The 20,914-nt window shown below is 42.4% G+C and overlaps 1 protein-coding gene across 2 annotated transcripts in view; it reads right to left on the reverse strand.

Annotated features, from left to right (window-relative positions):
* LOC119647200 (terminal nucleotidyltransferase 5C) overlaps positions 1-20,914 on the reverse strand; it is a 488,242-nt gene that overhangs the window by 247,813 nt on the left and 219,515 nt on the right. The window contains exon 1 of one of the 2 annotated variants that reach the window (XM_038048016.1): positions 9,379-11,110. The exons of the other annotated variant lie outside the window; for it this stretch is intronic. Coding sequence (XP_037903944.1) covers positions 9,379-9,417 — 39 coding nt within the window. The 5' untranslated portion in view covers positions 9,418-11,110. Of the gene's footprint in view, positions 1-9,378; positions 11,111-20,914 lie in introns of those variants that run through there. 2 annotated transcript variants of the gene reach the window in all.

The following is a 20,914-nucleotide window of genomic DNA, read 5'->3' on the forward strand; positions in this document are numbered from 1 at the left end:
TTTACGTTTTTTTTTCTGAAAAGGATCACGAGTGTGATTTTCTTTTATTTTTCCCTCAGAAATATAAAGAAATCTAAACCAAACCATTGGTATGAAAAGGATTGTGAGAAAAGCTGGTTATGTACAAGATCTAAAAAACTCATTATGATTGAAGATTTCCGCGAAATCTGGAATAAATGGAATTTAATGTTGGGTATTCTGAGGTATACCTAAATTGAAGATTACAGCTTTGTGAATCCTGGAACCTGACATAATTGCTTTAAAAGCTGTCTAAGTAGGTAACTATAGGAGAATATCAGGACACTGGAAAATAGCTTAAGAAACTTGGCAAGCATTTATTTCTATGCCATGATTTTCAACATTGAAAGTTAAATAAGAAATTATCTCGCGAAGAGAACTGAAACGTAAAATCGGATGTAGGAAACTCTGAAGTTTCTCTTGGAGTTCGGAAGAAAACTTTTGGGAGTATTTAATAATAAATAAGCCAAGGGAAGATGGGGATATATAATAAGGTGTTTACATGCAATTATGCAAGCAATGTTAAATATTGATTTGTCCATTAATTAGCGGCCTTCTAGCTATCAATCTTGTTAGAAGTATGGTGGTGTGTCGATGTCTTCAATCGTAGTTCTTCGTGCAGATAAGAAGGCTCTATACATTATAGATCCAATTTGTATCTCTGATAAGGACACGGGCGTGTCAATATTTCAAATTTTGATAGCCCTGCGGTCATTGAACGGTGGTTTTATGGCTTTTTAAGCTTTTGGTTTTTCTGATTTTGGAAATAGAAGGTTAGGGTGCCTTCAGCAGTGAGTTTGCTTATGAAATTAGCAGACGTTAAATTTAATAAAATACGGCTTGACTCATGGGGTATTTTCATAGGTGTCAACTATTTGGTATGAATTGCACTAGCAATATAAGAACAACTGACTACTCATAATTGCGAATATTTGGAGGAAGTAAAAACCCTTCACCGCTATCTTGCTAGGTGGGATAGTCCCATGCGCCCAGAACATCATTGGGCCACACCAAAGATGCTTCACTCCAGGCAAATCAGCAACAGATCAGATTTTCTCTCTGCGGCAAGCAATGGAAAAACTGTTGGGATATGGCCAGTTCTATCGACTTTAAAATCGCCTATGACAGCATAGGTAGGGTAACACTCTATACGGTCATGAGAAATTCGATATCCCAACGAAATTAATAAAACTTACTAGGCTGACCCTGACGAATGTGCGAGGCCAGATAAAAGCAGCAGGATCACGCTCGAGACCATTCATATCATGTGTTCTCTTTAACCTGGCCTTCGAGAGAGTGATTCGCAATGCAGATGTTAATGCGAGAGGCACCATCTTCTTCAAGTTCATTCAACTACTAGCCTACGCAGACGATATTAACATTATTGGAAGAACAACCCGAAATGTATAGTCTATCTTCATCCAGATCGAGCAGGCGGCACGAGATCTTGGACTACCCATTAATGAAGGACGAAGTGCATGGTGACAACGGCAGCACCAACAACCAAAGAACGAACAACATCGAATCGCACTGTTCAAACGAAAGCAATGAAGATAGGAGACTACAACTTTGAGACTACAACCTTGGGACCATTGAAAATTTCTCCTTTCTAGGGTCGAAAATCACAACCGCTATACGCTATGACGATGAAATCCGCGCACGGTTGTTGACAGCCAACAGAGCCTAATCCAGCTTACAAAAACTGTTTCGCTCGAAACATCTCACCATAGGGTCAAAGCTCTTACTGTACAAGACAATGATCTTGCCAGTCCTTAGCAAAAAACTGTGAACTCTTAGCCACGTTCGAGCGAAGAATCTTCCGAAGAATTTTTGGCCCCATAACGACGAAACCTATAAGTGATACCATAACCGTCACGTTGTGGATAAAATCCGGCTCAATAGGGGTCACTTAATCCGTATGGGTGAGGATGATCCAACCCGAAAAGTCTATAAGGGCAATATCTATGGTAGAAAAAGAAGACGAGGCAGACCCTGCCTGAGATGAAGCATGGCGTAGGTCAGGACGCCAGACAGCTTTTAGGGATATCGAATTGGTGGACCTCGGCGCAAGACTGGGATGTCTGGAGCTCCTTATTAATGCAGGCCTAGACCGAATACCAGTTGTTGCGCCGTTGGTGATGATGATGAATAATAACTTTGAAGAAACTGAACCTGCAATCCGTGTGTTTCAATTGTTTAGAAGAATGCGCAGCACTTATAAGGGTACAATTTTTCCCGTTATCGCCGTTCTAGCGGTCCTAGCGTCCTACGTCATCATGATAGCAATGCAAACTACACTGAAAGTACACAGTATGAGTGAGCTGAAGCACATTGCTAGGAACGAGCAACAATGGCCCGCATACGTCGGTAACTCACTATGCCACATATGCGGGTTAATGGTAACCGTGTCTAAGTATGTGATAAAAGGGCTGAACAATGATCAATCAGAATCGTTTGACACCGAAACACCAGAAGCTACATTCACTGTATTCCAAAAATGCACCTTCTCCTGGAGTAAACGAATAAAGTGTCCAAAAACGCTGGAATCTCCTCTATATGTCTAGAATCCGACAACGAGTAGGGGATGACTGGATTCAACCCTAGCTAGGTGTTGACCCCCGTTATTCAGCGAAATATTAGATACTCATCTGTACCGTTTTCCTTACAAAGAAAAGAAGATAATGATTACAAGGAAATTTGCTTCACTGCAATCTCGCGTGTTTACGTCTATCACTTGCCCAACCTCTCCATTCCAACAACCCAGCCATCTTGGATTTCCAAACTTGGAAAGAATGAATTATCGATTACCAACCACAGTCTTCCGTAGGGTAAATTTCTCAGAGCTGGAACACATATCTGGACGTTTCCGAGAGGTTCCACTTGTGAAATTTGAGGGCAGAGTTATTCATGCACTTAGACTGAAGTTTCCTAAGAACCTGACCCCATCTCTCTGAATCTGACTAGCCTCTATGCAAGCACACAGTTCAGTGGAGCTGCACTTAGATACTGGTGGACTTGCACAACTGATTTTCCTTGGGTATAGTTATAGTTATGGAATATGATTTAATGTAAAATCAAAATCGCCCCAAAATCAGAATTGGCAGATATTACTTTTGCCTTAAGTTGGAACAAAAGAACCAATGTTAGCTTTGGAATACCATAAACGACGTTAGGTAAAAAGCGTATTGCATGGATCCTTTTTAGAACTTCAATCAGAATGGACCAAATAAGTAGCCAGAATACCAGTTATTATACTTGCGAGTTTTAAACAATTTCATGGAAAAAATATAACAGTACAGCATTGGGAGGAAATAATGGAATAGTTTTTGACTGCAGGACAATTAGCAAAAGTTGTCGTCTTGGTGGCTTTCCTCAGATAATGATCAACTGGCTGAATTTTAACTTCTCGACCTTATTTCCTCGTGATTAGGATTTCGTTAGTCAGCATAGTGAGATTTGCTCCTGGTTTGGCGGATCTAGCTTGAGTCTCATTTTAAGTCTATCTCGTGTCTGACTTGGCTAGCTGTCTAGAGTTGCCTAGTAAGGTGCAGGCTAGCCAAAGTGCTAAAATATTAGCCACCGCATAACTAGATTTTTCCAGGCAGACCTATGATATAAACTAGAGAAATCTAGCTGGAGTTCAAAGCGGTTATGATGGCAACATTTTGATTTTGGCCCAAGCAACAACATTTTTTTTCAGTACAAAAGTGTCACTTATTGCATGTTGCCACAGACTAAAGAGCCCAGAAATGTTCCTCTAACGGCGACTAATATGAAGTTTTTGATTTCTGGAAATATAATGGTTCGTAAATATGAAAGGTCAGATCTAATTTTTGTTCAGTAATTAGTACGAAACCGTAAACTGTCTACGTCGTATCTTGGCCAGATTAAAGTTATTTCAGGTGAGACGTGGATACTCTATATAAGCAAGAAATACTACACTCAGTCCGGTGAAAGGAATACGATTTCGGGGAGGAAGAGAGTATACACAGCCTCATTTCTGACCACTGCCGTGAGAGTTCCCTCCACCGATGGAAAAATGACAGAGGGAAAAGTTGCTAGCTTCCGGGAATGCCTGTCGGTGAAAATGTTGGGAGCGTGCAGCCAAAATTTGCAATGGGCTTCCTCCATTAGGGGTGCAGATATGAGGTTGCCATAAAGTGGCTCCAGCAAGCAATCTCAAGCTCTGAGTTCTGGCAATCGACCGGAGCTCATAATTGTGAATACCGATTTTTTGTATTTTCCAGTACACTGGGAAAAGAATTGCTACTGGGAAGTGGTTACCGTGATTTAGGTCATCATTAGAATGGAAGAAAAAGGTAAAGTACTATGCGAGGTTGGCCTCCACTTGTCTGAATAAAAATTATTTCACATTTAGGGGAAAATATTTTAAGACAACCTCGGGCGTAGCGATGGGCAATCCTCTCTCTTTTCTTAAGTGAAATCTTTGTGATATTATTGGAGGAACAAATGGAGCAGAATGAATCACTGCCAAATATATGGCTGAAGCAGGTAGACGGTATGTTGGCCGTTATTCAAGAAAAATAACATAACATGAGATTGACTTTAACAACCAGTTACCTTATCAAACGATACAACGGACAATCCCGACCAATTCATTCCAACATAAAATGGCAGCCTATGGGACGATGATCCGCCGCCTTCTAACAATTCCACTAAAAACAAAAGACTTCGAGGGAGAAAAACAATATACCATATAGCGCAGCTATCAAAACGATGATTCAGAAACATGCATGGAAGCTAGAACGGAGCAGTCTACAGCCAACAATCGACACCAAAATGATCAAGTGACACTTTTTCAAACCTATCATGGCATAAGCAACGCACATTGTAAAGGTTCAACATAAAACTGGCAAGTGGAATATACCAGCTAAACTCTCAGCTGTTCAAGGAAAACTGTAGACGCGATGAGCGGCATTTATAAAATTGCTTGCGCAGAATGTCCGAAAAACTGGTAACCACTAGATTTAGGGCACATATGAAGAAGGCAGAAGTGGTTATTAAGTAACCGTCTAATTATTTCAAATACATAAGAGTCTTTCAGGTTAAAGTTTATGCGATCCTAAAGGCAAACAACCGCCATATTGGAAGTTTTTTCTCATCCGCTGGATTCTCCGAACTTAACCCTTGCTTATTAATGGTTGTTACGAAATAATGCGGGACGATTTGTCAGGTCCTGATTAATTTTTTCGGACAAGTCGAAAAGAAAAGGGGATGGATGTTCGCGCTGCTTTTTAATTTTCGCAAAACTTTCCATAGAAATCTTCCTCGTGTCACCGCTCTGAATGGCTTTTCCGCATAAGTTCCAAAATTCTTTTGTTTGCTCAAAATATTCACGGTTTCTTACACAAACATTGATCAATGCATCCTTTTAGGATAGGCATAGGAAGAACGATGTCCCCTGGATACAAATGATCAACCTGTTTAAAAGAAAAAGCTCTTTCTGTGGGAGCCCACAGCAAACAATGAGTTGAAATTTTCACTAGTATCATGCTATTTCCAACCCTTTTTCCGTTTTCAGATTTTTTTCCATATGACAGTTATGTCAAGAATGCTCTACGTGTCCATAGCGTCGAATCCCTGGGGGTGCACTACACCGCTCCAACCTTTGGCACAGGAAAATGGTTGTAAGGACTGCAAAGTTTTGAGTGAAATAATGAAACTAGGAACTAGAAAATATTTCTTTTGTTTGGTCACAAAAATCTTATATACAAAATAAGCCAAAATTCTGGAGTATGAAGTAAAGGTTGACTATACTATATATAATATATGTTGCCATCGAGTGGAATATACCAAATCAAAACCAGGCTAGTATCCCACAAACACCGGAAATTGAAATAGAAATCCGGCGGAATCAAAGTAGCTGATCCAGATTGTGAGATGAGTTACATATGGCAACTTAAAAGACTGATTTCGATACAGTTGAAAGGGCACGCGAGAAAAGCAGAAACGGTAAAGAAAACTAAAAGGAAGTGCACATTTCTGAAATCGAAGGTAGCACGGCATATGATAGAGAAAAGACGTAGTATCGCATAGGACAACGCGTACGTTAATTAGAGAATGCAGGAATAGCAGAAAACTAGATGTAGAACTGAAGCTGGCAATCTTACGTGAAGCAGAGGGGAGTCGATTAAACGATGGGACGGGTAATATTCAAAGCTGCTCAGAAAGGTGGTAAATGAAATGCGCATCTACTATTAAAAAAAATATATGCCTCTGCTGTAAACAACTAGAGTATTTTTATTTCTTTATAATATTCTGGAACCATACCATCACAAAGTAAGAATTTTCACAGCTTCAACTAAGAGGAATCTGTCAAACTTTGGTAGTTCTCATCAAATTTAACTAACCTCGTCTGAATTAATTCTGGTCCTATGCAATGCAAATATGTTACAAAATTATCTAGCACGTGTTGCCTTTTGACTTAGTTATGTCAACTAACTTGGATTCTACAGCATGTGTGGACTGTAGACTTCAGATCTTCAGTTATGTAATTTTGACTGCTCATACCCATGGTCGTAAAAAGACAACTCGTGCTCGAGTTGCAAATTATGCCGAAAAGTGGAGCTCTGGGTGAATATCAGTCAAGTCTGGGGTGAAAATTATACAGGCCTCCTATTATCTCTTTTATCCATATAAATTTCTACTCCGGGGTCCGAGAAAATTCCCAACCCTTTCCCAGCCCCTCCTCATTAGACCTAACCCTACCAAATTATTGACATGTGCTGTGCTGTGCTGTGCTCATGTAATGACAAGGAATTGCTGGTCCACATTAGTACTTCCAATTAAAAATAAATCTCAAAATTCTAGAACCTCTCACTGCGAATAATTGAATTCAATTATGACGATAGCCGGATCGGTTGAAGATCAGCCTCTCGATCGCATTGCTCTGAGTCCGAATTCCGCTTGGTCATGGATGTTTGCATTTGCCTTTGTGCTGTCTCGCTGCTGTCATACTCCCAAGTGAGTGAATGGGAGACATATATCACCTGGGCGGGAACTTAGAGCCTATGGATATTATAGAATGCATCGGGATCTGTAGACAATGAAAATAATTATTTTAAATATAAGCTGAGCTGGCTGAAGTTCACTATCTATTTGCCCTAAGTTGGGATACCGAATCATTGTAGACGTTTGTGTTCACCTTCGTGCTTGACCCGCTGATAGAAGCTTACTACTTCCACGGCATTAAGTCAGATCACATTGTAGCTGAATATAGGCTCATTTCGAAAGATATATTAAAAAAGTAATAATTAGAAGAAGGAAATTGTGGGCATCCTCTATGCTTCACAAGTAGGTGAACAGAAATCTAAATAGGAAGGACATGTATAGCTTAAAAGGTACAGCTGATAGCCTATTGTTAGTTTCCGCCCTAGCAGGCTATAATAAATAAAAGAAGATGACAATCTAGGATCTAATTTAAAGTTTATTTTATTAATCCACTTGAACATATGGTAAGCAGATCTAAGGACGACCTTCCCTGCTTTATCATTTTTTCAAATTTTATATTCACTATTTCCTTATTGCAAGTGGCTTTGTGTATACTAAAGATACTTTTGGCTTGTGCTAAACTCCAAACAACGCAATTAATCTTTACCATATGTTATTATAAATCCGGCAAAGTAATCCCATTGGCCAGATAAGAAACGTTTTATCTATTAGGGACAAGGCACAGGTTCTATTTGCTTCGAAACCGCCACGTTACCTGTGTCCATGCTTACCACATATGGTAGTTATCTTCAATTTTCACCTACACTTATACCACACTTGAGCTACAGTCGTTAATACTATCTAACAGAGAACACACCCACTCAACACAATTTCTGCAAATCTATCTTTGTCTACTTTTATAACTTTCCCATTGTATCAACAACAGGCAATATGAGCATGTGAAAAGTAACAACGGCAGGGACTGCAGCAACTAGCGCCTCGTTATGCATGTGATTGACCCAATTCCTGGGCAAAAATCCAACAGAAAATAGATTAGCAGGAACAAATGCAAGAGAGAAAATAGCATTTAACACCGCCAACAAGTACAATTTGAAGGAATCGCGGTATATGATTCGGAAATGCTGCATCATTGTACATGTTTGCTGTACTTTCACCACCACCGCAATTCCCGAATCCTCCTGAACCGGAGAATCCACCAAGCGGCAGACATTCTCTTTTTGGCAGTTTTCCAATGCCAATGCTCTTTAGCCGGCGGTTAAGTAAATAAACGCCGGATCACTTGTAGTGTCACCAGAGTATTATTAAAAGTTCTCGGAAATATTCCCTGGCAATAAAGCAACAGAATAAAAGTTGGGGAGCATTTCGGTTTATACTATGCGTAGTACTCGGGTTTTGGGGGTGAGGTACACTACAACAACCCCCTAACTACCTCACCCCAAAGACGAACTCCTACGCAAACGAGCTTTCCACATTGTTCTTTCCTGCACGTTGCTGAATGCCGCGACATCCACACTCCCTTCCAACCTTTTCCGGCTACTCCTGACTTGTTGGTGTTTCTCAGACTACGAAGTACTGAGCTTATGAGGCGTCAGGACGAGCATGCGCCTATTATTTTGAAGGGAAAGTACAGCGAAGCTGGTATCCTTCTGAACATTCGGGAAAATAAGTTACTTATTAGGTTGGGGAAGCAACTTCCTGATGGGAAACTTCTCTGTTGAAAACAACCAGAGCGCAATGTCCCGTTTAAGAAATGAGAGTATGGGTTGACTACTGCGCCGCTAATGCACGTGCTACGACATAGATTTGTAGCTTGGGGTGCGGAACAGGAGCTGTCACTCTCATACTCCGTTTCAATATCCCGGCGCCAACGACGAGTATAATGTCCTTTCGAAGTCCTTGCTACAGTCGATAGAACCCTCCCACATATTTCGCATCTACAATTTCGCCTACTTATTGCTTCTTCGCAGATTGGGACTTCGTTCCGTCACACTTGATATTCCCTTGAGAGCTAACAGGAGGTGGACTACCAATTTATGCAAAAATGGGCAACCCAACAGTGTGGGTCGGTATTACATGGATACCGGTTGCTCTTGTGTAACGTGATGCTTATCACGGACTTTCCAATCCAGAGACTTTACCTAGTTTTCTCCCAGACGAAAGCGCAATGGGGGAGAAATATGAGAAGATCTAAGGGTTGATTATTAGGGAAGGGTATTCTATTAGAAAGTGCAGATTCTAGATTTTAGGTCTACACATCAATGGTTCGGTTCGATGGTCATTCAAAATCTGCAAGATTGTAACCATCGGAATGTTGGATCTGTACAGACCTTGGTCCCCCTGTTATGAACAAGTTAAAAGTTATAAATCGATTTCGGTCCAGTCACTCACCTGCTCATTGTACGAATTAATCCAATCGTCCGATCTCATAAGACTGGTTTGTGTTGACGCGTTTTTCACAAAACAGGCAAAAACGCAGCGTTGCGAAATTCGTTTTCGTAATTACGAACTTTCAATTAGGATGAATACCAGTTAATTCACAATGCAATCGCAATTAATTGGCTATCTCTGAATTTACTGGTGGAACGACGGATATCTTTTTCTTTGCAGGAAAAAGAATGCGAATTTACACTTTCTTGCACTTTCGGATTTCCTTCTTTACTTTTCTTCTAATGCTTCTACAAAATCACTTTTTTTTTACAAACCACTTCTTCCTTAATTTTTAATTACTTTTCTCATGGATTTGTCTTATCACAAATTTATTACTTTTGTATTTTATTGCTTCTTGGACTTGGACTTCTGATGGATTTGATTCTTGCAATTAGTGATTGTGGAGTGAGCACGGCTACGACCGACTGATGCAGATCGTTTGGTAAAACAGATTTTTACTTTCTTTCTACAAATTCACTTCTCTTCCACTTACTTTCAAACACTTCAAAGACGAATCAGAGTCAATGAATATTCGCAATTTCAATTTCAATTCCAATTCGCACTTAAATCCAGGCAATTTGGGAAAAAAAGTTCAACGCAAACGAATGGCTGAGGTCAGATGCAAGGTGCTGCGGAGGCTTTCCCACTAGCCAGAGTGTCGCGGTTGTGTAAACAGGAAAGTGAAATCAAACCGAACAGAAAGAAAACTTATTGCAAAACGCCACAAACTCAGGGTTCCTTCCACGCCGCTTTTTATCTCGGTGTCGTTTTGAATTTTCAATTTTCCTGAAGAAAATTTGACTTCAGTTTTCGTTATCAATAAATGCAGTCTGGTTCACGAGTGAGGGTGCGTGTCGACTAGTCTTGGAATTTCTTCGATGTGGTGCCCAAGAAACTGATAATTCTTGCGTACCTTCTTCGCTAAGTGCTACCACTTGAAAGTTTTGAATGCTTCAGCACGGCAAGCACAGATTGTTTTGAAACTCTTTCAATATCAATGGAATAGGTTTGCCCCTTTCCGTCCCGTTTCTCCTCTTTGAGGTTTGACCGTTTCTTCAGCTTCCTAGCAATTACGCGTCACATCAACTGCTTCGCGTCTACGTTCTCTTGGGGGTGGGAAGCTAACTTTCTGCTCAAACAAATCTCAGATTTTCACAAAGTGTGCGGAACGATGGAGACAGTGCAAGGTTTTTGAAAACTAAAAGAACCGAAAATCATAAATATTTTCGAGAACATATGTAAGTTGAAAGCCCAACAAAAGTACGGAAAACTCAAACACCTTCCTATTAAGTTATCTCACTTTCTGTATCGGTTATGGCAGATTCACTATGTGAAACGGACGATTACTCAGGATGTCAAGTGTCCTCGCTCTAAAATTTCTTCTAATACAATTTCTAGTATCACTGGTCAGTTCCGCAGAGCTTTTCTAGTGCTGTTAGAAGGATCTAGAAGTTTCCCGATGCTTGCATCTGGTCGGAATTCACCATGAATTTTCAAAACTCTCAGTTCTGAGGACGCTTTGCCAGTTGAACTTCTGCGTTTAGACTTTGTTGTTGGAAATTTGTTAAGAAATTTATTTGAATGTCAATTAATTGAGTGGATTGAATGTACCATTCGACCAAGTTTAACTTCACTTTCGAACACGGCCACACTCACTGAACGACTGACTGCTGGTGGACACGGCAACAGAGTGAAGAGTGTAGCATGCAAAAGCTAGGCAAAACGCCAGCAAACACTTCACTTTTGTGCAGTGAGCAAACGCAGGAGGGGTACTTTCTTTCATGCCACCGACTGTAGCAGCTCCGGAAGTGGTTCACCAACAGTAGCGCCGACCCTCCAATGGCTACACCAACGTTTGCTTTGCTAGCGGCGAGAACATGAACACAAGAGCAAGCTCGCAGAATTCAGCGTGGGACGCCAGCCTGCCCCAATGCAGCTTTCCTGAGAGCTCCCCCATTAATATCAACAATTGTTGTTGCACATCAACTATTTACTCCAAGCTAAGCTTGTTTGAGTTTTCGCCAAGTTGTTTACACCAGCGGCTCGGAAAAGCGAAAGCTCATGGAGGCAGCGACTGACTAGCCTGGCTAGAAACGAGAATGACTCCCAAATTTTCTGAAAAGCGCCGGTGGAGGCTGTGGGGCCGTGCACGTATTTTTAATACCAACTGTTGTACGTATACTATGCCGCGATCATTCAAATCTATTATGTCATAGAGTGTAAACAAGTTCTGCAATATGCTTTCGTGGAAATGGAGACTCACCTGAACTGCTGATGGTGGAATGGAAACTGAACGGTTTAGCGAATTTTCTTAATGTGTTAATCTGAAGCAGAAACGAAGCAGATACTTTGCACTGCGTGCTGTAGACGCAATTTTTAATTAGTTGGCACCAATCCCAGGTGGAGAAGCATCGCCTCTTAGGAAGAATTCCGACGCTTTTCGAGAAAAATGGTCCCTCCTTACAAAAACCAAAAAACTGATAACAACTGTAAGAAAATCTTTCGGAGAACAATGAAGAAACCACTTTATAGTAGGTCACAGATGCTTAAATATGGTAATTAGCATTTGCTAATTTGAAATTACTTTGGGTCATTCACACGGAAAGATCGTAATTTGGCTCGTGGTTTCTGCTGGGAATTGCATGATAGGAATCTGTCGAATAATTGTTTCTTAAACTAAATTGTTTACTGGCCACTTTAAGAAAATTTTGCTATTCAATTAGGCCCTAATTAAGGTAGGGAAAAAAAGATATTCTATCAGCTGAATCTCAGGCAAAATTCAATTTTTTTCCCGGACTATCCTTACGTTGATGATATTTGTTGAGGAATTTCCTGCACGAAATGCGTTAGAAGCAAGTTGAAAATGGGAAGAAGCTCAGCGCTTCATATATGAAAGGTTTTGTGCATTTCTTTTGGAAGAATATGTGGATGCCCGACAGATCCACTTGTAAGCAGCTCGTAATGAGAAGACTTTAGTGTGATATTGAAGTTCTATGCCTTGGGGGTATAGTAAATAGACACGAAATAGATAGCTTTGCCCTGTGCGCTTGTGGTGGGGGAAAAGCTATAGCCTTTAAGGATTCAAACCGTGCTGGTCAATCGTATTCGACTTTCACGTTTAATGGTATATCCCGGATTTTTTAATGATGGTACCCGTTGCAACTGGATCACATGAGCACCAAAGATCTGATATCGATGCGTCCATAGGTGGGGCATTCATATAGAAAATGTTCAGTGAATTCCGCTTCCTCATTACAGTAGGAAGTTGTTTCATCTTGTACAGGATGCGGCAGCATAACTTCCTTTTTTAAAATGCGCGCCACTCAGTTAGTTGATGTCATAGTGGAGCGCTAGTGGTCTCGTTCAAGAGGGCATACTGTAAAGTTTTGTCCCGACACGGTTCAGTCGCCATCATGCGTTGGAATAGTGAGGAGCGTGCCTTTGTCGTTGAGGTTTACTTTTCAAGCGGATGTTCGGTTATTGCAACACAACGTGCTTTTCGGAATCGCTTTAATTTAGCCCCGTTGGCTCCCATCCCAGACCGCAAATCAATTCTTACATGGGTCACTACATTCAGACAAGCTGCAAGTGCGACAAAAGGAAGAACTGGAGTCCCTCGGCCCGTTAGATCATCTGAAAACATTGAAGCAGTGAGATCGTCAATGTTGCGATCGCTACGGCGTTCTGCGCGCAAACACGCATCTGCCCTTGGACTATCCGATCGTTCTGTGAGAAGAATTCTTCGTGATGATCTTCATTTTCATCCCAGTAAGATGGCGATAGTGCAGGAACTTTCAGAACGTGACTTCAATTCTCGGATGAACGCGGATGATGTCGTTCCCGAGGGTGCTATTGTTTTTTTTAGAGATGAAGCCCATTTTCATTTGTGTGGGTCGGTTAACAAACAAAACATGCGTTACTGGGCTGACACTAACCCTCGAGAATTGCATCAAAAGCCTTTGCATTCACCCAAAGTCACAGTGTGGTGTGCAATTTCCTCAGCTGGAATTATTGGTTCCTGGTTTTTTGAGGAAAATGAGGTTACATTGACAGTGAATTCGGACCGGTATGTAAACATGCTACAGAATTTTTTTTCCCACGGCTAGAAAATTTGGATTTGGGGGACACTTGGTTCCATCAAGACGGTGCAACAGCATACACTTCAAGAGCATCGATGGCTGTTTTGAGGGAACACTTTCCAGAGCGCCTTATCTCAATTAGAGGCGATTTGGAATGGCCGGCACGCTCTCCCGATCTGTCCCCTTGTGATTTTTTTCTATGCGGTTTTTTTAAATCCCGTGTTTATGTGAACCGTCCAAGAAGCCTACAAGATTTGAAGACCAACATCCAAGAAGAAATTGCCAACATAACACCTGCTATGCTAACAAGAGTCATGACAAACGCCAGAAATCGGTTTACGTAATGTATGGAGAATGGGAGACGTCACCTAACAGATTTGATCTTCAAAACAATGTAAATAAAAACTTTAGACATGTACCTACATTATAAAAAATAAATAAATATTTTCCGATGCATACAATAGTTTTTATTGAGTTCAAAACTCAAACAAAAAGGAAGTTATGCTGCCGCACCCTGTACAATTCCTATTCTGAACATATGTCCAGCTAGTGAAGTATGGCCTGTCAGAATGCCTACAATCCTCCGAGTCAAGTGCGGAATGCATATTAGGTTTTGATGGGAAAAGTTTGCTGTGTCTAGCAAAATTTAGGGCCTGCCATATGTCATTATGGGAAGCTTGTTCCCAGTTTGTAAAGGCAGCTTTAGCCAATGCTACTGGTGCTCCAATTTCTGGTTCCGGTTACAGGAAGGGGGAGATTGAACTCGCTTTTGCTAAAGCATCCGAGATGTCATTTTCCCCAATACCGCAGTGACCAGCTACAAAGAATAATTGCACCATATTGAATCTAGAGATAGAATTCAAACGGTTTCTGCATTCCTGAACGATTTTCGAGGTAGCCAATCGTTAGTCAATTGCCCAGTTTTCCTCCCTTAGGATCTCACTTACTTCAGCTTGAAAACCCGTTGAATATGGTTCCAAAGGATAAGCTCGCTTTTTGTTTTTATTCAACAGGTAGGCTCCGGCTCCAGAACCCTGTTCTGCTTTTGAGCAATCGGTATAGAAAACTTCCAGTTCTCTCTATGTTTCAGGCTAACTTATATCTTCTATTAAACAAATGTATTGGGATCCAAGAATTTTAAGGCATTGTAAGAACTGGATTTAGCTCTACCCTCTACGCATTTAAGGTCTTTGAACTTTGAACTTTGAACAATTGTATCTATATGTAATAGTAGTAGTGCCAAACTTGGTAGGATCATGCTCGATATCATAGCCTCGGCTACTGCAAAATTTCATGATTCTAGAATGGACTCAAGGGAGGTTCTGCAAGGAATTATTAAAAATTATAGTAATATTCTTTTATTAACTTTATCTGAAGAGATACTAGTATGAAGAGTATTTCGTACCCTAGGCACTATAAAGTGGCAGCTTCCTGACTATTTTCCGATTCTTTGGTTGGGTAGATTTTGAGAATGGCCCGTGAAATAAATGATCCTTTTCCAACCCCCGCCCTTCCCCCTAGTGAATTAAATGCCAAAACTGGGACCAGTTCTGAAAAGTACTAATTGAGACCTCTCATTTGATACCCTGCAGGACACACACATGGTGAACAAACATTTACCCCCCCCCCCCTTTTCCAGGTATGGAGTCTCCCCGTAAATTCCTGGTAGAACGATGTAACTCACTTTATGCATGCCTGTTCACAGTTTCCACCTTCCCACCAAATTTGGTCTCAGTTTTGTCTTACACAGAGGGGACATCTAATTCACTAATGTGGATGTACGGTTCATCTCAGCAGTCCAGGACGGCATATCCCGTAGATAATTTTTCGAACTGTGGCATAAATGTAAAGATATCAATTCGATTCTATCACATTTATCCCAACTATTTTCACTGGAAAATACGTTAGGGGATTCGGCCAAGGAGCTGAAGCAATAATTAAAGTTAATTCATTCAAAAAAATCATCAGTGCTATTAAGGGTTGGCTAGAGAATTCTGGTCTGACACTTGCGGAGGAAAAAACGGAAGCGGTCCTCATCACCAAGCGCCGTAAAAGAAATTATGCCCGTATTCAAATTGGAAATTATATCATCACTTCTAAGCCTGCCATCAAATCCTTGGGCGTGGTGATAGACGGGAAGCTCAGCTATAAGCAACACTTGCAGTATGCTTATGACAAAGTATCCATCACAAGGATGATGCCGGACTTAGGAGGGCCACGGCATGCTTCCAAGTTGCTTATACCAAGGGTAGTGAGTTCGATCTCACTTTATACAATTCCTGCGTGGGGAAAGGCATTGCAGGTCACATTTAACGCTAAGAAACTGAGTGCAGTCTATAGAAGAATTGCCCTAAGGCTGTGCTCGTTATTCAGGACTGTCCCAGATTATGCAGCATTAATCATCTCATTTTAGCAGATGAGCTGATGAACATATACAATGTGAAGTCTAGCTCTATCATCCTCTATCACCTAAATAGATGGCAAGAGCATTAAGAACGCCCGTGAAAGGGTTGGTGGACACACAGGCTCATCCCGAGCGGTTAAAGAGACGGTACGGTGAGATTAATTATAAATTTACCCAGTTTCTCACGGGGCATGGAGAATATCGCCAGTACCTGTTCAGGTTTAAATTAGATACTTTACACGATTGTCCGAACTGCAATGGAGTCCCAGAGGACCCAGAGCAAGTATTCTTCCACTGTCCAAGATTTGTGGAAGAAAGAAAGAACCTAGAGAAACCTCTAGGAGAGATGCTCGTACCAGAAAAAATGGTACGAAGAATGCTAACATGTTAGGAAGAGTAGGATGCGATCAACTCCATGGTCGCACCTATCCAGAGCAAACTACGAAAGGCATAGGAGGCTAGAAAAGCGCGGATACGTACGCCGTTTAGAGACGGTATCTTTCTATTCTACCGAAGTGATCTACTCCCTAAAAGTTAGCTAATTGCTACAGAGTTGAGTAGAGCAGTCATTCGGTGGAAGAAAAGAAGGTCTACTAATAGCAACCAAGTATATGGGCACGGCTTTCATTCAACTTCTGCTATTAACCTAACCTGGTAATTCCCAAAGGAGGATTTCCATGAAACTTCATACTACCATGCTCCATCTTATGGCATTTACAGTATCTGTCCATCAAATTATGAACAAAGAACTTTTTTGAGAAAATTTACATATCACTGGGGTTTTGATTCTGAGGAATCTGCCAGCGGTTTCATTCAGTCCAAAGTCCTATTTCAAGCCGATAAATTATCGGGAAATAGGTTAAAAAGGAGATATTAAGATAAAGTAAAAGATGCAAGTTGTATTCCTTTTCAAAGAGGCAAAGTCAAGCTATGTAGCAATTGTCTTAAATATCGGTGTTTCCAAGTCATCAGTGGCTGGTTTTCCAGAACTGAAGTGAGGAAGGCCGGCTAAAAAGCCGAAAAAAGAAAAAAGGAAGGCTCGACCGCGCGCACGAAATCGTAAATCTCCAGACTCGAGTGAGTGAGCCGCGATCATAAGGAAGGACCCACGATGGATTACATCTCCGATAAATGTTTCTCCTGCCTCAGATGTTCAGCGAAGCGGGGCCTCTGAGGTTCCCACCCTTCCTTGACATCCTCAGACCACTATTTTAGAGGATGTCCCTACAGAGAGTTTTATAAGAGCAAGGAGGAAAAGAGAAAAAGAGAGTTCTGAAATTGAAGAAGTTTATTTATAATTCATGATACGCGATATATTATAAATTCTAACCAACATCATAACACATGCTTCAAAGGAAATGATATAACAATAAAAGAAATTAACCATAATAAAAATGAATTTAAAAAAAAAAACAAAAGAGAAAGAACTAAAACAATTCTTAACGAAATTAACTACAAAATACTAAGATAAAAGAAAATAATAGAATAAACTAAAATAGAATAAAAAATAATAGAATAATAGAATAACTCCGCCGAAGCCGGTCCCAAGCCCGGTTGTGAAAGGAGGAGGGATGGATAGCTTCAGTCTGAATGGCTGTACGCCACCGCAGCGTCTCAGGGGGTAGGTGAGGAAAGTGCAGGAACTTTGCAGTCTTGCAGATTACTCACTAAGGAAGCTATCTACACACCTGGCAGCTAGGGATAAAATGCACCACCAAAAAATGAGAAGAAGGAGAAATTTAAGGTCCGGTACGGATAACCGGCGGGAGTCGTCTGACTTGGTGACTGGGTCGGGCTCTCGTAATGGACAGCACGGCGTCGAAACCGCTAGTCGTGGGGCGGTTCGACGTCTAGGCGCCACGACGACCAGGAGCACAGCTCCGCCTGCTGTAGCTGTTTCGCCACAATCTGTGGCGACCACTTCAGCAGGTTCGCGTAGGAAGCGGATGAAATGGACTGAAGAAATGAACCTCTTCATCATCCGCTCCTACTACGAAATAACGGCGGGGGCGGGTATAACATCTTACCGCCCCTTATTGCACCAGAGATTCGTCGAGCGTTTCCCGCAATTCGCGCACGTGACTGTGCAGCGAGTCGCAGACCAGTACCGCTTCATCATTCGCAGTGACACAATCCCGGCCACCATCAGGGAACGTGTTCGACTTGAAGTCATCGGGGAAACTGGTGACCGAGAGTCGATGGGGGCAGAGGCGGCGGCATCAACAACACCACGCCGCACTGCAGGCAACAGGTTCAGTACTCGCCGAAGCACTCTTCTCCACCGTCCAACTGAGGTTTCCGCTGAAGTTCGGAACGAATTCCAAAGAGCGTGTATAGAATTCTCGGATATGGATCCTTTGCATAGACCAGGTATTCCCAGGCTCTATGCATCTCCAGCAACTCCGGGAATTCTATCTCAAATCAATGATGAGATTGCGTCTCGACTGTGTGCTGATATGTCGCTGCTGCAACTACAATCACTTGTGTATTGTGGTGCAGTTGCGGCTATCAGATTGCACGGTCAGAAGATTCGCTTTCGCGTTATTGGTTTGAGTGACAAAAGAGATCCACCATGGAAAATTCGTCTGGAACGTCGGCGGGACTCACTAAGGCAGGACATTGCTAGACTGATTCAGATCAGCACTGGCAATGCCAGCCGACGGGTGAGAAATAAAGTGCAGAGGGTTTACCGGAACTATGCCATCCCCTGTGAGACACCCGTTGTTGAAATTCTGGACACACTAAAACAGAAACTTTCTGTCATATGCAGTCGGTTACGACGGTATGGCGAAAGTTATTCCAGACGTGTCCAGAATGCAACATACGCGAGGAACCAGCGGAGCTTTTTCAGATCTCTCAACGAATCCCAACAGAGCGCCCAGACAATACAGTTCTCGGTGACGGAAGCGAAAGAGTATTGGGGTGGACTTTGGGGGTTACCTGCCCAGCATGCTGAGCATGCTGAGTGGATCACCGCCGAAGACACCCGCCATGCCAATACACCTGGCATGATTTTCGCGGATGTTACCGAAGAGGAAGTTCGACGAGCCATAAACATCTCGAAGAACTGGAGGGGCCCAGGTCTGGATCGAGTGCAGAATTTCTGGTATAAGAAATTTACCAGCGTACACAGTCGGTTGGCACGCAGTATAAATGAGGTCATGAGTCGGCCGGAGGAATTTCCACCTTTCCTCACTGCGGGAATTACCTACCTTATCCCTAAGAAGGACACGGTGCAGGACCCCGCAGACACAAGACCGATCACTTTCTTACCAACCCTCTACAAATTCATCACGTCCATTATTAGTGGAAGGATCAATGCGCACCTCGAGACCAACAACATTCTGTCCGAGGAGCAGAAGGGCTGCCGAGTTGGGTCAAGGGGTTGCAAAGAGCAACTCATTATCGACTCGGTAGTTGTAGGACAAGCAACTAGAGGCCAAAGAAACCTCTTCAGTTGCTATATCGATTATGCCAAGGCTTTTGATAGCGTTCCGCATACCTGGCTAATCGACATCCTACATCTGTATCGCATTGATCCGAAACTAATAAAGTTTTTGGCGACAGTCATGGAAGGGTGGCATACCACCTTGTCAGTCCGTACATCTGAGGGTGCTAATACCTCAGAGCCCATCCGTATACGGCGGGGCATCTTCCAAGGGGATTCATTGAGTCCCCTTTGGTTTTGTATGGCACTGAACCCCCTTTCATGGCTACTGAATGACGCTAGAGGGCATGGTTTTGCAATAAAGTATGGCCTACGTGCTAAGTGCGAACTGACACACTTGATGTACTTAGATGACATCAAGCTGTATGCTGGTACTGACAACCATCTTAGAAGTCTGTTGCGAATAATAGACATGTTCAGCCGTGATATTCGGATGGAGTTTGGATTAGACAAATGTCGAATCCAAGCCATTCGCAAAGGTCATCACGAGCCGCTTGCCGGACATAGCATTGGTGACCTCCACATCGAAGCTATGACCGAGACAGACTTTTACAAGTACCTAGGAATTCTGCAAGGAACCCATGCTCGAGTTGGTGATCTGAAGGAAGCTCTGCTGTCCGAATTCCTGCGACGTGTAAAGCTGGTGCTGAAATCGCATCTCTCGGGGAAGAATAAAGTAGGCGCGTTGAATGTATTCGCTATCCCTTCACTGGCTTATGCATTCGGAATATTGCCGTGGACGAAGACCGACCTGGAAAACGTCCAGCGGCGGATACGGGCAACTATGTCCAAATTCCGAATGCATCACCCAAAGTCTGCCGTGGAGCGGATGAACCTGCCTCGTGACATCGGAGGTAGGGGCGTGGTTGACGTGGCGGCACAACATCATCGCCAAGTCGACTCGCTGCGCGCTTATTTTTACAGTAAAGAGCAGGCGAGTCCCTTGCATGCGGCTGTCTGTAAGGCAGACTGTGGACTGACTCCACTTAACTTGAAGGGTCGATCTTTCAATCCTCTGAGTGGGGTGAAGTCGGACCAGGAGCGGATCGAGGAATGGAAGTCGAAGGCAATGCACGGTAAACACGTGAATTGTCTTTGGCAGCCATTTGTCGATTTGCATCTGTCGAACAGGTGGCTGTGTGTTGGGGAGCTCTTTGCTGAGACGGAGGGGTTCATGTGTGCCATTCAGGATGGCGTGGTCGCCACCCGAGCTTATAAAAAGCTCATCATGAAAGAACGGGTGGAGAACGACCAGTGCAGAATGTGTGGTTCGGCGTTAGAGACGTTGGACCATCTCATTTCTGGCTGTACTGTTATGGCACCGGTGCAATACATCACCAGGCATAATGCTGTATGTAAGGTTATCCATCAAAACCTTGCATATAAGCATGGGCTGATCACGGGAACATGTCCGGTTTACCGATATGAGCCGCAAGCAGTACTTGATAGTTCTACTTACAGCATGTATTGGGACCGGCAAGTTCTGACTGATCGCCATACCGCACACAACAAGCCTGACGTACTGCTAGTTGACAAGACGGGTCGCTCCGCGTATATTATTGATGT

The sequence above is a fragment of the Hermetia illucens genome, chromosome 1 (genome assembly GCF_905115235.1).
Source record: "Hermetia illucens chromosome 1, iHerIll2.2.curated.20191125, whole genome shotgun sequence".
Lineage (NCBI taxonomy): Eukaryota > Metazoa > Arthropoda > Insecta > Diptera > Stratiomyidae > Hermetia > Hermetia illucens.